This window comes from Mugil cephalus, chromosome 1 (genome assembly GCF_022458985.1).
Source record: "Mugil cephalus isolate CIBA_MC_2020 chromosome 1, CIBA_Mcephalus_1.1, whole genome shotgun sequence".
NCBI lineage: Eukaryota > Metazoa > Chordata > Actinopteri > Mugiliformes > Mugilidae > Mugil > Mugil cephalus.
The window spans coordinates 51,651,430-51,667,318 of record NC_061770.1 but is presented as its reverse complement, the minus strand read 5'-3'; the positions used below and the strand labels follow the sequence as shown (position 1 = coordinate 51,667,318).

Genomic DNA, 15,889 nt, shown 5'->3' with positions numbered 1-15,889 from the left:
ACAAAGTGACTGATGACTAATTCAATTCAATTCAATTCAATTCAATTCAATTCAATTCAATTCAATTCAATTCAATTCAATTCAATTCAGTTCAATTCAATTTTCAACCAAATCTCATTCATTCACAACTCCACTATTACTGACCCGGAAGGACGTTTCATTATAATAAATATTACAATCAACAGTAAACCACTAACACTGGCAATATTTATGGTCCAAATTCTGATAACCCATCCTTTTTAAATAACTTCTTCTCCTCCATTATCGCCAACTCAAATGGTCCCATAATAATAGGAGGAGACTTTAACACAATCATTAACCCATCGACAGATAGAAGTAACACCACAAATAAACGCAACTGGTAATCCACAGACACAATAAAACAGTTCATGAGTGATATTGGTCTTGGCGATGGTTGACGTGTACAACATCCATCCTCAAAACAATATTTGTTCTTTTCACCAGTTCACCAGTCATTCTCATAAAAAACGACTATTTCCTCACTAGAAACTCAATAATCCCACATATCATAGATTCAAAAATTCATCCTATAACCATCAGTGACCATGCACCAGTAACATTCACATGGCAGAGACTGAGCCTACCCAAATCTAGCCCCACATGGCGCTTCAACACATCGCTCCTTAGTAATCCAGATTTCGACAAGCTCATTAAAAAGGAGTGGGCATCCTTTCTAGAAATAAACGATTCCCCAAAGGTCATCTCCATCACTTCTATGGGAAACAGGTAAAGCAGTTTTAAGAGGTATCATCATTTCATTTTCCACTCACAACAAAAAGAAAGAACAAGAAGAAGACACTAAACTGGAACAAAAAATCACACACCTTGAAAATATTATAATGAATAATCCAGAAGAAAATATACAGAGTGAGCTCAGGAAATACAAATCACAATTAAATGATATAATAAATAAGAAAACCAAATTCCTTATAGACAGACTCTGATGAGAACAATTTCACCATAGCAACAAATGTGGAAAATACTTAGCAAACCTAATCAAAGCAAACAAAGAAAAAACATCCATCCCTGTCATCAAGGACTTGGCAGGGAAGCCAACACAAGCACTACTGGAAATCAATAAAATCTTTAAAGATTTTTATACAAAACTATATTCATCCGAAATAAACCCAGCTCAAGACCAGATCAACTCCTTTTTTAATGATATCACTATACCACAACTTTCTCCCAATCCGTCTGCTATACTTGAAGATCCATTGACTACAGAAGAATTATTCCATGCTCTTTAACTCATGCCTAACAACAAATCACCTGGACCCGATGGCTTCCCTGCTGAGTTCTATAAGCACTTCTGGCCCATTCTCGTCCCACTTTTTACAAGACTTATTATCAAAATAAAACAAACCACAAAATTGCCACCAACAATGAATACAGCCATAATTTCAGTAATTCTCAAACCTGGCAAAGACCCATCACTACCATTCTCATATCAACTAGTATAAATTTGGCTTTGGGGAATCATTTATTAACTGGATAAAAGTTCTATATACAGCACCTTCAGCCACAGTTATCACCAATGGACTAACTTCACAACCTTTCACACTTCACAGGGGGACTAGGCAAGGATGACCACTCTCTCCCTTCCTGTTTACAATATTCATTGAACCCCTAGCCACAGCCATATGCCAAAACTCCAAGATCAAGGGAATTCAATCACAGAAAATACACCACAAAATCAGCCTTTATGCAGATGTTGCGACAAACCTGACAAACCCAAACAATAAACTCCTACTGGTGGCCCTGACCATTGCCAAGAAACCTATTATGAACTGGAAGTTCAAACACAACATAAACATTGCTCACTGGAAAAATCTCTTATCCGACTACATCTCAATGGAAGACTTCAATCAACAGCTTGCAAAGGAATCTCTATCTATTTGGTCACCACTCATTTTCTCTTCATAAAACAGTCCCTCATGATGCCTGAGAGCCAAATCTCTGCATCTTATTACAATATCACAGCCAGAATATCATTAACTCAAAACATACCTGTAGCTCCACACTTATTGTATTATATTGTTTTAAATAGATAGCATCTTCGCTAATGAATTATAGTATAGCAGTGTTCCATCTCCATTTTTTTTTTCTTATTTTTCTCCTTCCACTGCCCTTCTACAATAATTCCTTGGTGCTGTTATTGATAATGCTATTTCCATTATTGTTGTTGTTATTATTATTATTATTATTACTATAGCCAACTAACCCTATATCAAATGAGGGGGAGGAGGAACGACAGATATAAATATGATGGTTACTATTACTATGATTATTTTTGCTACTTGCTAATATTAAGGCCTCGGGTCCCTGTCGGTCCGCACCCGGTGGACCTTCGCTTGGGGTCTCTTTGCTCCTCCCGGCCTCTTGCCCTTCCCCTTTCTGCCCTGGACAGCTCTCGTGTGGCACACTACATATCAGTGTTGTTTTTATTGTATTTAACGTCAACAGGAGGAAAAAAAAACAGGAAATTTCAATTTCAATCAAGCAATCAAGCCATCTTGTTTTTAATGCATCACACACACCCTGTTTTTAATGCACCACATTCATTCACAAAAAATATTATTATTCCTTTATTATTGTATTAACAATTGTTTTTTTTGTTGGTTTGTTTGTTTTTTTTTATTATTTTTTTATTTTTTTCTGTTTGACCCATCTATTTGTTCACACACAGTAATGTGTACAGTTGGAGCAGTGGGCTGCAGCCCCTCTGGTCGGTGCACCCGGAGAGCATACTGGGGGCCTCTCACCACTGCTCCACAGCCCCCCTTAACTTTACTGGTAAACATACAAATTATTAAGGGTGACACCATGATAGGTCTCTCTCTCTCTCTCTCTCTCTCTCTCTCACACACACACACACACACACACACACTGTTCATATCTTTGTTGTTCATATCTTTGTTGTTGATATCTGTATAAAAAGTAATATTTGAGGATAATAGGAGGGTTAAGTTATTTACAGTCACTGTACTGTAACTGTATATTATATTAAAAATGATAAATATAATATTTTGTTGTACATACACTTGCTCCTGTAGTCAAAGGTATTGTAGATATATTCTGTCCCCCTATATGAGCTGCGTTCTGCCCAAAGTTTCTTTCTGTAAAAAAGGGAGTTTTTCCCTTCTGCACATTTAAGGTTAAAAGGGCCTTGAGAGAACTGAGAAGGACTGAATTGAAAACTGAATATCAGCCTATCGACAATGCATGGAATTCTGTTAATGAACTCTTTCCATTATGTCTTTTTATTCTTAATAAATTAACCTTGTCTCAATAATAGAGATAGAACGCAAAAAAATTAAACAGAAATATTCTGCTGATGTCTTTGTTTACTCAGGAAATTAGCCAATATTATATCCGTGAGATAAAAGTAAGTGCACCTCTTGCAAGTTAGGGTTCAAGGCTAATTCGAGTCCATCTGTTCAGAAGTATTTCCAGTCAATGTAATGAGACTCAGGTGTTGTTGAGCGCCACATTTTGTTTAAAAACTCAGGGACTTGCCTGAGTCTGCTGAGATTTTGAGCCATTTTTATGCAGGATAGTAAAAACGTCATGAACATTTTTAAGGGGCACCTTACATTTATTACTTGATTGAAGATTTGTGTGTACATGACATGAATCCACTTCCTTTCATCTGATATCTGCTAACAGACAAAAGATGAATGACCCACGACTAAGTTTTAGAACTTTATTTCAAAATGTGTGAACAGAAATACACATTATGGTAACAGACAACTTTAACCATTCTTTATTATTACACTCCTCTTTGAGGGAGACTGCAATTCTTTTCTGTAAATCCAGGCACCTGCAGCATGTTGATTCATTTGGCTCTGAACACGAGGCGAAGTCCAAACAGACAATAAAAATCTGTTAACTCATCAGTGGTGAATATATTTTCCATTTAAAAACATCCTAAAGGTATATATTTTTTTCTCCTTAAAATTTATTGTACACATCAATATCTTCCCATTCCCTCCCAACTCAGTAAATAAAAACCAGGGGATAGTATGTAAAATAATTACAATCTAGATTACAAAACAACAAATACGGACAAAAAACAAAAAAAAAATAAAAATGGAAAGGAAAATAAGAATGAAACAGGACAATTATTAATAAAGGCAGGGCTACCAGCAGAGAGACATGCTAGACACAGCAGTCATAGTGGTTACAGGTCATGAAGTAGTTTTCACTGTCCAAGGATCAGAGTTTAAAACAAACTTAATGTAAATTATCAATTCTGTCATATTTATTAAAGCAGAAGGTATGATCTCATCTGAGGACAGTGAAAAGACACAGACTGGAAAAAAAAATAAGGAGCTAATCACTCTAACATATTTTGCTGGGAAATACAGTAAGCACTATGTACAACAATAATTAACAATCTATGTATCAGTGTATGGTTTGTTCTTGTTGCAAAATTAGGGTGAATTAAGCATTTTTGTTAAGAAAAAGTGTGATTTAAGAATACCATCATGAAATCATTAAATCCTGCACGAGTGGAAATGAGAGAAATGTGCCCCCTGTTTATTGTTCTAACCCATATGAGTTCACATCAGTGCAATATCAGTCATTTATTATTATTCATAGTTGTTAAGGAGAGTCTATTTGAGAAAAAGTGCTGGTTTGGTTTTCTGATTATGTGCAGATTTAATAAGAACGTGAGGGAGCTGTAGCACCAAAAAGTCACTTGCGCTGTGACGCATATGAAACATGGAGGACTGACAAGGTAGTTGTGCATGTTTATGCGCAGAAGACATTGTTGCCGAACTTTGTTTGTTTGTTGTCTTTTTGGTCAGGTATGTTATCAAGACTAATCCCAAAACTACGCCACGGTAACTCCGATCTCTCAGTCATTGCCTTTCTGTCTTGATTGTGAAAGGTTTCATCAATGCAAGTGCAGGACCAGATTTGAAATACTGACCCCTTAACACAGTTATAAGATTACAAAACAGAGCAAAAGAAAAAAGCTTAAACAAAGGCAAGTGGACTCATTGGGTTTTCTTTAAGATGTTGCATCCAAGTGTCTTCTTCAGTTCTAAAAGATTGGTAAGATATTAAGGACTACCTTAGAAACGTCTGTGGGTGGTGCACGTGATTATGATACTCATTTGAGGACAACAACTTTCGCATATTATAGCCATAGACAAATTAGTTTGGAAGGTTTGAAAAAGATGCGAAAGAAGCCATGTAAATTTGGAATTCCCATCTCTGAGCAGGGAACATGGCAGCCTCTAACAACACAACCTTGACACAACATAGACAGACCCTCATGTGAGTTTCAGGCTGGCACCATCCACAACTGCCCCCCCCAAAAAAATTGAAACCCCCCTTTTAGAACTGAAGAAGTTGCTTTGATTAAACACAATCAAAGAAACTCAAGTCCACATGCCTTTTTTAACTTTTATTTCAGAAATACCATGACCTGGATGTCTGTAAATCTCCATGTGCACAATCGACTGTGGATGTTGCTGTGTTAAATGTAAAAAAAAAAAAATGTATACATGATGTATTTTCACCACTATAGGGTCTCAAATCTTAACCGTTCGGTCAACTATTTATGCAAAACACTTATGCAAAATCACCAGTGTTTGTGTTTAATGTAACACCAACTGTGACATAAAAACATCCTAACAACAGGCCATTTCCCTAAAAGTGGGAGTTTGAACCAGGATCTGCTGCAGTTAAACCAGTTCAGAGCGCACGTGGAAACCACGTCACACAACTGAATGGACTCATCGGAAGCAGGGCACGGAAGCAGCGTGATGCTTTCCAAACCACTCTCCGAGGTAGCCGAGAATGATTCCTCTTGCCAAAAGACGTAATGAGAAAACAGGCACAAAATAAACACAAACCATAAACAATAGCACCAATTGTCAGTGTAATCAAGAGAAGAGGGAGCACATTGGAGCCTTTCTCTTTCCATTTCCTACCTCTGCTTTTTTCTTTTTATTTTATAAGCCATTTGTTCCTAAAGGGGATACAAGACTCTGCATCAGTGAAGCAGGAGAGGGGCTCATTTTCAGTCACGTGTTCTTGTGTTTCACCTCATCCTCCATCATCATCTCTTTCTTTCTCAAAGTGTTAGTGTATCACCTCCTGATGTTTTCACTCTATTCCACCGCCATCCTCCACCTACTACAAGAGCTTGCTGCAGACTTGGCAGCGGCTGACTCTGGAGCGCTCCTGGCCTCCCTTCAGGGTGTCCTGCGACGGTGAGTAGACAAACTCCTGGTTTGGATCCACGGTGGTCAACCAGAAGCTGTACTTGTTGGCGAAGTAGTGGCAGGTACCCTTGGCCCCATTACACTCAATGAATGGGGTTGCGCGGAAGTCCTCCAGACAGGAACCGGGAGAAACAAGAGACTGACCGCCACCCTCAGCGCCAGCTGCTGTGTGCTGTGGTGGAGAGGAGGAATAGTTTCAGAGAAATTATATATCACCAACCTTCTTAATTTCTTTTTTTCTTTGAGGCTACTCCTGCTTATTGATATGATTTACCTTCAAATGAGAGCATCTAATGTATATATACGTATATATAATAAGAGTGTCTGGCAACATAATGTTATTAGTGGGGTCCTTTGGGTCTTATGGGTTGAGGTGAGGGTCCCCTGTGGATCGTCCCATAGATACTTGATCAGTTGATCTAGTGAATTTGGAGGCCAGGTCAACACCTTGTGCTGTGTCAGGCTGCATCGTGCTGGGGATGGCTGCTGACATCAAGGAGTGTCATTACTGTGGGCTGGGGGTGCCTGGTCTGCTCTAGATTGGTGGTACATGTCTAAGTAATATCCACATGAATGTCAGGTTCAAAAGTTTCCCAGCAGAACATTATATTTTCACAAGATGATCAATGTTATTTACTTCGGCTGTTAGCAGTTTTAATGATTTTTAATGATGGCATTTTGAGGCTTTTCTCTCTCTGGGCTTTGGACATTTGGTCTAAAGGGTATGACCCTAATTTTGGTGGCATGTCCCCCACCATTGGCGCTAGTCGGACCCCTGTCTGCGGCTTTTCACTTAGAGCCTTCTGATTAGCTCATCAACTTAGTGAACCAGAGGACAGAAAGAAAAAAGGAAATAACAAAACTAAGGAATACCACCAAGTTCAAGCACACACAGAACTATTACTAATAGTAGCTCTTCCTGTTTCCACTTTTGGATGACTAATGCAGCCTATTGTGGTGTGTTCAAGGCCAATGTTTGTGTCAAGACACAGGATATGGGAGGAAAAGTCAGAGTCGGCCTTGATTACTGGTAGTTACGGGAAACCATTTGTACTATCTTCTAAATTCTAAATAATGATTTGAAATAAATATGTTTGTTCATTTGGAGTGGTGGCTTATGACTTACCATAAGGAAGGAGTATCCTATCCAGAGGCTCCTCCAGCCAGCGGGGCATGTGGGGATGGTCAAGTCCTGACTATGGACCGCCACAGCCATAGATGGAGCTTCACACACTGAACACCTGAGTTATTCATACAATTAATTAATCATCAGTATGCACATGTATGCTGATGTTAATTTAAGGTCGGCACAGTACGCATGTATGTGTACAATAACGATGTGTCCCAGAGTTAAAGCCCTAAAACAGCCCCTGTCAATAACTCCCCATTAGAAGTGGTGCAAACACTAGGGATTGTAACAACCAGTCCTTTCAATGAAAATTAATCAGATGATGACGGGGTATTAAATGGGTACATTTTTACCTGCTTATATAAGGTTGAATCTGCTCCTCGGCCACAGGCATCATGGGAATAGGTGCAGTTGTGGAGAGCCAGTATGATTTGTCGTTGCGGCTGGCGTAGTAGCAGACCTCGTTCGGGGAACAGTAGAGGAAGGGTATGGTGCTGAACCTGGGGAGGCAAGATCCTGGCTGGCCTGGAAAGACAAAGAAAAGTTATAAACCTTTAACGTGTCAAACGTAACAACTATCACCTGAACGTGGTTAATATGTGCCAAGTAGCTCAAACAATGTCCTGGGCGGATTGCTACCATTAAAACCATACTTATATTGCGGTGTTAGCTATGAGAGCTTAAGAAGTCAAAGATACTGACGTTTGCATCTTTTTTTATCTTTGAGTGAAAATTTGTGTTTTCATACCAAGGTCTTGGTTGTGTGCTTTCTCCTGTCCCTCCACAAAGAGCAGACTGTACCCGTCCCACAGTTGGGCCATGCCCTGGGGACACATGGGAACCTGGGAGTTCTGGCTGTGCTTCACTAGAGTGAAGCCGATGCTATAACTGCGGCCGACACTACCAGGGGGGCCAGGAGGGCCAACGCCACCAGGGGGACCTAAAGAATATGATATATGACCAGATGTTAGAACTGCTGTCAGTAGAGGCATGAGGGATTTATAAGACAAATGCACATCTATTATTGCTCTTTTTAAAACATAATGATTTATTTTTGTGTGTAACTATGTGACTACTGACCTTGTTCTCCAGTGGGTCCAGGGAAACCAGGAGGTCCACCATCACCAAGAGATCCGGGTAAACCAGGAGCTCCAGGACTGCCAAGTTCACCCACAGCCCCGGGACGACCCTTAGAACCTGCAGCAAGAAGTATATTCCCTTTTCTACCCCTTGGACAGTGACAGGCATGATTTATTTTTCACTGGTCTTTATGCTAAGCTAACTGTTATCTGGGCATTGCTTCATATACCAGTGGTATCAATATTCTCATCCAAAAACAATATTTAAGAAAGGCAACAGGACTTCTAGACTTGTAGAAACCTCATTAAGAAGTCTCCACAAGTCTAGTTGCCTTTCTTAACTGTCTCTTTGGATAAATCATGACCTGGATAACTGAGAACCTTCACAGAGGTATCAATCTTCTCATCTAACCTGTGTTTTTTTAAAGGAACACATATCCATTTAAGTAGGATGCATCCATTACTTATGTTTTGTACTACTCACCTGGTCGTCCAGGCAAGCCAGGCTGACCGGGCTCTCCAGGGACACCATTGGCACCGCTTAAACCAGGAAAGCCTGGATCTCCGAAGGATCTGTAGTTCTCTGGGATAGTTGGCATAATGACTCCACGAGCACCCTTGCGTCCGGGAGGTCCTGGTGGCAGAGAGGGATGAGGAAGGAAAATATGGAATGATGGTGAAAGTCAGGAAAAGAGGGAACAGTGGTTTTAAGAAACAGTGAAAGTGAAAGAAGTAAGAGGGAAACGTTCAAGCATGTTAACTGAATTCACTTCCTGCTCCATCGTAACTGATGCAATTCTACTCGTTGAAAAGATTATAGTCCTCCTACCTCGTAATCCCTTTGGTCCTTGGCTTCCGAAGTAACCAGAGTCACCAGGGTAGCCCTTAAGGCCAGGTCCTCCACTGAAACCTGTATCACCTCTTTCTCCTAAAAAGAAAAATGTTTTACTTCAGTATTCAGTAATATTCAGTAATATTCAGTAATATTCTGAGTTACATTTCACCTTTAAAACCAGGACTGCCGGGAACTCCGGGGCCTCCAGGGATTCCTGAATCTCCCTTCCTGCCTGGCGAGCCCGGGAAGCCTGGGAGTCCAGAGTCACCTCTGTCTCCTTGGGCTGTGCCTGGACCGGGTGGCCCTGGAGGGCCAGGAGGACCTTGAAAACCTGGAAGAGAGAGGAGTGGAGACCGTTCTAAATTACAAGAGAGATGAAAGGAAAGGAAAAGGACCACATTCAATTGAAGAAATGTATTTACCATATTCTCCATCAAGTCCAGGAAGGCCAGGGTCTCCCAAAGGTCCAGGAATATTTGATCCCACAGTCAGGCCAGGGAGTCCGGGCAAACCAGGGAATCCCGGGAGTCCCTGACCCCCTGATACACAAAAAAAAACAGTCCAGTGGTCATTATTTAGTAACGTTATAAAGACTTTTAATTTCCTTGAAGTCCATCTCACCTGAGTCTCCTCTCTCTCCCTTTGGACCTGGTAATCCTGGACCTCCGGGGTAGGAGACACCTCTCTCACCCTTTGACCCTGGAATACCAGACTCACCAGGGCGACCTCCTGCATTCACTCCTGCAATCAAGTACAAAACAATATTTGACATATCTTCACCTTCTAAGACTTTGAGTCATTCAGTCAAATATGAAGTATAAAATGCAGCAAATGCATCAAAGCACCATTTCTAAAAAGCTTAAACATGAATAAACCAACAGGCAAAGCAATGAGAGGCTTTGTTATTTGAGTTTGTGGCGTGTGGAACAAGGTCCTTACCTGGTGTGCCAGAGAGCCCTTTGGCTCCAGAAAGGCCGTTGAGTCCATCTAAACCAGGTGATCCTGGCAAACCTGGTAAAACAAAACATTGTGATTGTGCAGACTGAGTCATCTGAAAACACAAAGTGAAATTGCATCACATTATTTTTTTTCTTCTCACCTTTGGCTCCAGGACCTCCAGGACCTCCAGGGAAGCCAGGCGACCCATCTTGTCCTCTTCTGCCTGGGAATCCAGGCTGACCCTTTGGCCCGGGGAAACCAGGAGAACCTGAGAAGGAGAAAAAGAAATGTCAATATGTGTTTAAGACTTCTATGAATAAGACATTCTCTTATTGTTTATCACGTTCATCTGTACGTCTTAGGTCTCTCACCCATTATTCCAGGCCGTCCTGCTTCACCAGGGCCTCCTTTCTGTCCAGGAAAACCTGGACTTCCAGGAAAGCCGTTGTCCCCAGGGGCACCATCATTTCCACGACCGCCTAAATAGTGGCAATTTGTTATTTAACACATCTTTCTGAAATATAGCTGATGATGGCAAACGGTTGGACATGAAAACATCAACTGGAAACTATCTCTTTGCTAAACCATTTCAGCAAAAGTGTCATTCCTAATTATGTTTCATTAAAATGTTGACATATAAAGTTTGAAGTAGTAACTAGTAGTAAGTAACCAAGTAAGTAAGAATTGATTATATATTTTTTAAATAAAAAAAAATAAATAAATAGTATTTGCTGTAACAGAGCATTGAGCAGTGAGTGTTACCTGGGAAGCCTGAATCTCCTGGCTGGCCTTTAGCTCCTGGTGCTCCAGGATAACCATAGGATTCTCCAGGTTGACCTGACCAAAAAAAGTGGATGTATGTTATTAAATATTTTTTCACCAGATAAATACTTACATATTCCATAAAGAATAAATTTGTTAAAAGATGTTTTATATGTGTGTGATATTAACACTCACCTTTTCCACCGGGGCGACCAGACTCTCCAGGGTTGCCAGGGAAACCAGGAGCACCATCATCACCCTGAATGAGCCGTCAGAACTTTTAATATTTGAACTGGCTGCATGTGTTTGGTGTTGTAATGCATCCTTTTGTGTTTTCTTACCCGTGGTCCTGACAGGCCAGGGAATCCCACAATTCCAGCTTCTCCCTTTGGTCCTGGGTAGCCTGGAATGCCGGGCTGTCCGGGATATCCAGGCTGTCCTGGCTGTCCTTTACTTTGCTCTGCGAAACCGGGAAGTCCAGGCAGACCCTGACGGCCAGGCAGACCTGGCAGGCCCTTGTCACCTGTGATAACGGACAAAAAGCAGAGGTTATAGACACAAAAATGAAGGGACATTACTTAATATAAGGAATTTTTAATGGTACTCTACACTTCTATCCCACTACACTGATTTGACTGATTTTTTTTCTCAATTCAATTAGTGAAATACATACAACAATTATCACTCTGAATAATTTGCAGCATTATTACTGTTACATTTTGACACTTAAGTAAGTAGTGTTACCTCTAGGTCCAGTGAAGCCAGGAAAGCCACTTCTTCCGGGGTCTCCAGGGTCTCCTTTCTCCCTAAGGCCTGGAGGAGGAGGAGGTGAAGGCAAGCCGGGAAGACCAGGATATCCTCTTTCACCTAGAACAGTAAAACGCATGGATGTAAATTACAGGTCTGCATTCTCTTTGTACATCTTTGTGGTACTGTCATCCAAAAAACAGCTTTTTAAGTATTAATTAATTTTGAACTGACGGACCATCCTTCAGTCACTGTACCTTTTAGTCCGGGGTTTCCGGGTCTCCCAAAATAACCATCTCTTCCAGATTCTCCGGGAAGTCCTTTACGTCCAGGAAATCCCGGAGTACCTGGGCGACCTGGAAGTCCTGGAAATCCAATTAATCCTGGGAAACCTGTTTCACCTGTGGACATTGAAAATCAAAATATTGTTCATGGTTGTACAGAGATGTTATTGGCAAAACTAAGAAATGAGTCTCAAACAGATCTCCAGCCTACCCTTTCTTCCTGGTATTCCTGGATTCCCATCTCTAGTTCCTGGTCCTGGAAGTCCAGGGGGTCCCCTTGACCCTGGTGACCCAGGAGTGCCAGGCAGTCCTGGGGTACCTTTCATTCCAGCAGGGCCTGGGAAACCAGGGTCTCCTCTGTCTCCTTTCCGACCAGGGTAACCTGACAATGATAGATTCAGTCAGTTTGGGCATATTTTACATATTGAAATAAGATTTTTTGTTGGGGAAACAAAAGATAATATCATAAAAGATAAAATCTCTTATTCACGTTTACAACAAGAAAATGAAATCCTTACCTCCTTTCTACATTAAATTAACTTACCTCCAACACAACCATTTTGTTTATTAATGGCGTTCAAACAAAATTAATTTGTCAATGATTTCTACTCTTAACACACTCTACAATGGAAACAGAACGCAGCAAACAGCCGATAACAATGTAATCACACATGTTCCCTTACATTGTCTCATTGCTTTGATTAAGCTGCAATTGCACTCATATTGGAAATGTTATTGAACAGATACAGACATGATGAGATATGTACAGTACGCAGGAATTTGCTACAACAAATCTGTAAGTATAAAGTTACGTTTTTTTCAAGTGCAATTCCAGACGGAATTAGCAAGGTTTGACCACCCAAGCACGCTAACCACTACTGATTACATTCTTAAAAACAGAACTCATTTTCAACACATCTCCTGCAATGCAGGAATGTGGCGAAAATAGAGAAGTCTCTTTTAAGAGTGTAGAAAAAGCTTCTAGACTCAGCGCACGAGCGACAAAGTTAAACAGCAACAAAAACTTTGGTCATTACGCAAACTTATTAGCATTAACTTATTAGCGTTAACTAATTAGTGACATCCGGCACTGCCACACGTTTACATGGACACTATTTCCTCACATACTCCAGCCTCATTGTTTACGTGGATGCTGAATGAAATTATCTGATGATATATGTGTTACCATGCCTTATACATCAATCACTATTGAATATGCTGTAAATAAACAGAAGAAGAAGAAGGAGGAGAAGAACAAACTTTCCCTCCACTTTCTCAACAACAATGAATTAATTCAAGAAGAATAATATGACCAAGATGTTTTACTACCTTCATCTTTTCAGATATGTCTTGTTTGAACAACTGGTTGTTTTTCTACCATCATTTGTCCCTCCGTCTCAGAAACATATCACCTGATGTTTACCCCATGTGGAGCAAAAACACTTAGAAAGAATGGATTTATTCCAACCAGAGATTAACATTCAGATGAAGTGTTTACAAGGTTGTTAGGAGCTAATCAGGCCACACTAATCTGACTGAGGTGGTCAACGATGAAGAAAGCCAGTACAAGCACATCATTCTCTGCTCCTATCAGACCCCACTAGAAAATGTACGTCAAAAATGCGGCAACATTCACATCAGTAACATAAAATAACTTATGCTTAACTAACTGCTTGATCCATTTGTTGCCACTGTATGTCAGACCTTGAATCTTATTACTTTTTGGCACTGCAGGGAATTAACCAGACCTCAACATTGCCATACAAACCACACTGCCTACTACCTTTGACATTGTTCCAGGTCAGTTTACCCATCCCAAACCCACACTCTGTGTCTGTAAGCTCACTGTATATCAGCATAACAAAAAAAAAAAAAAAACACTACATCAAACTTTGGGATATAGACTTGCAGAAATGTATTCAAATTGGATTAGTGGAACACTAGTGTCCATGTAAACGCAGCCACTGATCAAGTGTAAACACACAGCTGAAAAATTAGAGTTAGTTCCTGGCCGCAAAAAAAAAAAAACAAATAAATAAAAGTAACCCATAGGACAACATTTCTTGAAGAAATGCTTTCAATCTCTCACAAATAAAATAACCATCTTAAGGCCATAATCGGTCAGTCTTGTTGTTAGGAGTGCAGTACCTTCTAGTACCATTTCATGTGTTCTTGTATATTTTCTATTTCAATAAAAAATGGCAATCTGAAGGAAGGGCCACAAATTTAGTGCATTGCTTACACTGAAAATTAACAAAGTGATGATATTTCTTTCTTGGAAATGGAAGCCACACAACCTTGTGTGGTTAAACTGGCGCATAATCACTCAAAGCAGATGACAGATGACTAAACCACTGAGTGCACAATCTCTGCAAGTTTATTTAAAGCCTACTGAAACAAAAGGAGGGCTGGAAGGAAAAGTTTGTTAGTGCAGTATTAACTGAATCATGGAGGTGGACTTTGGTTTTGCAGGGTAGATGAGAAGTTGAGCAGACACTTCGACGGAGGCAGCAGTTAAAGGTCTAATGCATGAATGGCTAGAAGACGCAGGGATAGAAGCAAAGGATGAGATGGGAGATGGACGATGGAAGGGGGAGAGAGTTTCTCACCTTGGCAGCCTATAGTGAATGACCCCACAACAATGCATGGAGGTGATGGTGGTGGTGTGTAATGTGGAGGGAGGAAATGAGGAGGGAAAAAAAACAAGACAAGGAGAAATACAAAACAGAAGAAGAAGACATTCTTTTGGGTGATGCTGAGTTGGAACATTAAGAACAAAACAGGCAACTGTCAATGGAGGATTGTGAGAGAAATATGAGGGGGAGGGGGTAATAGAGAGATGAACAAACAAAGGACAGGGATGAAAATTCTCAAATATAGAACATTTAGATTGAGCCTAAAACCCTGAACACGGTTTGCTGTGGCTTCTCTCTCACCTGGTGGTCCGCTCAGTCCCTTGCTGCCGGGAGGTCCAGGCAGACCGGGTATGCCACCGACTGGTTCACTTGGACGTCCCGGAGCGCCAGGAATACCAGGAAGTCCATCAACTCCACGCTCTCCCTTCAGTCCAGGAACACCAGAACGTCCATCAAAACCTGACAGAGGAATGAAGGAAAATGTATTTCCATTACTGCTGTTGTTTCTTCTTCTACCAAGGTCACTTCTACTCACACTGGTACATCTAACCAAGCATATATATCATCAAATTCTGCAATAATGTAACACTGACAGGTAAAATTCTGCATAACATAACATAACTATGACTACTATGACCGAAATATATGAGTCAGACCCATTATTAAAACCTGAGGAGCGGTATATACTTCTGTGGGACATAGGTGGCGTGACCTACGCACCTAGCCTATGCTGGTGTAAGCCACTTATGTGGTCAGCCTGGCTCATGCTATAAAAACACTAGTCAGTGCCAGTTGGGTTAATTTTTGTTTCTACTTCCTGCTTCACTTTCTTCTTCCTGCTGCATATTCAATAATGGCGACTGAAACTTTCACTGAAATTTCGCAGAATATGAGTCCTACAAATGGTTTTATCTCTGAACCTCCTCAGTTAACCTTTCCTTGATGTGTTCCGCTTTTATTTGTCATGGTTCTGTCTTTTATTTTGTGCCATGTTTTGTGTTTCCTGTTTTATTTTGTCAAGTTTCTTAGTTCCCTGTCTCTTGTGTCTCCTTGTGTTTCCGTCTTGATGTCTGTTTGTATCATGGTTTGTATTTCCTGTTTTATTTTGTTAAGTTCTGGATTTCCTGTCTGTGTTTCCTCATGTGTCCCTTGATTGTTCATTGGTTTTACCCCTGTTGATTGTCCTCATGTGTCTCACCTGTGTCTTGTCATCCCTGA

The 15,889-nt window shown here is 40.6% G+C and overlaps 1 protein-coding gene across 3 annotated transcripts in view; it reads right to left on the bottom strand.

Annotated features, from left to right (window-relative positions):
* Positions 1 to 3,710: 3,710 nt before the first annotated feature.
* col4a6 (collagen, type IV, alpha 6) overlaps positions 3,711 to 15,889 on the bottom strand; it is a 107,596-nt gene continuing 95,417 nt past the window's right edge. For 2 of the 3 annotated variants that reach the window (XM_047589515.1, XM_047589529.1), the window contains 21 exons: positions 14,972 to 15,130; positions 14,645 to 14,653; positions 12,247 to 12,417; positions 12,009 to 12,152; positions 11,749 to 11,871; positions 11,346 to 11,527; positions 11,200 to 11,263; positions 11,005 to 11,079; positions 10,614 to 10,721; positions 10,403 to 10,510; positions 10,243 to 10,314; positions 9,925 to 10,044; positions 9,726 to 9,842; positions 9,473 to 9,634; positions 9,298 to 9,396; positions 8,953 to 9,102; positions 8,470 to 8,586; positions 8,138 to 8,329; positions 7,743 to 7,914; positions 7,387 to 7,501; positions 3,711 to 6,432 (listed from right to left, as the gene is read on the bottom strand). In XM_047589515.1, the coding sequence (XP_047445471.1) occupies positions 6,172 to 6,432; positions 7,387 to 7,501; positions 7,743 to 7,914; positions 8,138 to 8,329; positions 8,470 to 8,586; positions 8,953 to 9,102; positions 9,298 to 9,396; positions 9,473 to 9,634; positions 9,726 to 9,842; positions 9,925 to 10,044; positions 10,243 to 10,314; positions 10,403 to 10,510; positions 10,614 to 10,721; positions 11,005 to 11,079; positions 11,200 to 11,263; positions 11,346 to 11,527; positions 11,749 to 11,871; positions 12,009 to 12,152; positions 12,247 to 12,417; positions 14,645 to 14,653; positions 14,972 to 15,130 (2,720 nt within the window). In that variant the 3' untranslated portion in view covers positions 3,711 to 6,171. The remainder of the gene's footprint in view (positions 6,433 to 7,386; positions 7,502 to 7,742; positions 7,915 to 8,137; positions 8,330 to 8,469; positions 8,587 to 8,952; positions 9,103 to 9,297; positions 9,397 to 9,472; positions 9,635 to 9,725; positions 9,843 to 9,924; positions 10,045 to 10,242; positions 10,315 to 10,402; positions 10,511 to 10,613; positions 10,722 to 11,004; positions 11,080 to 11,199; positions 11,264 to 11,345; positions 11,528 to 11,748; positions 11,872 to 12,008; positions 12,153 to 12,246; positions 12,418 to 14,644; positions 14,654 to 14,971; positions 15,131 to 15,889) is intronic. The other variant, XM_047589521.1, reaches the window with a different exon arrangement.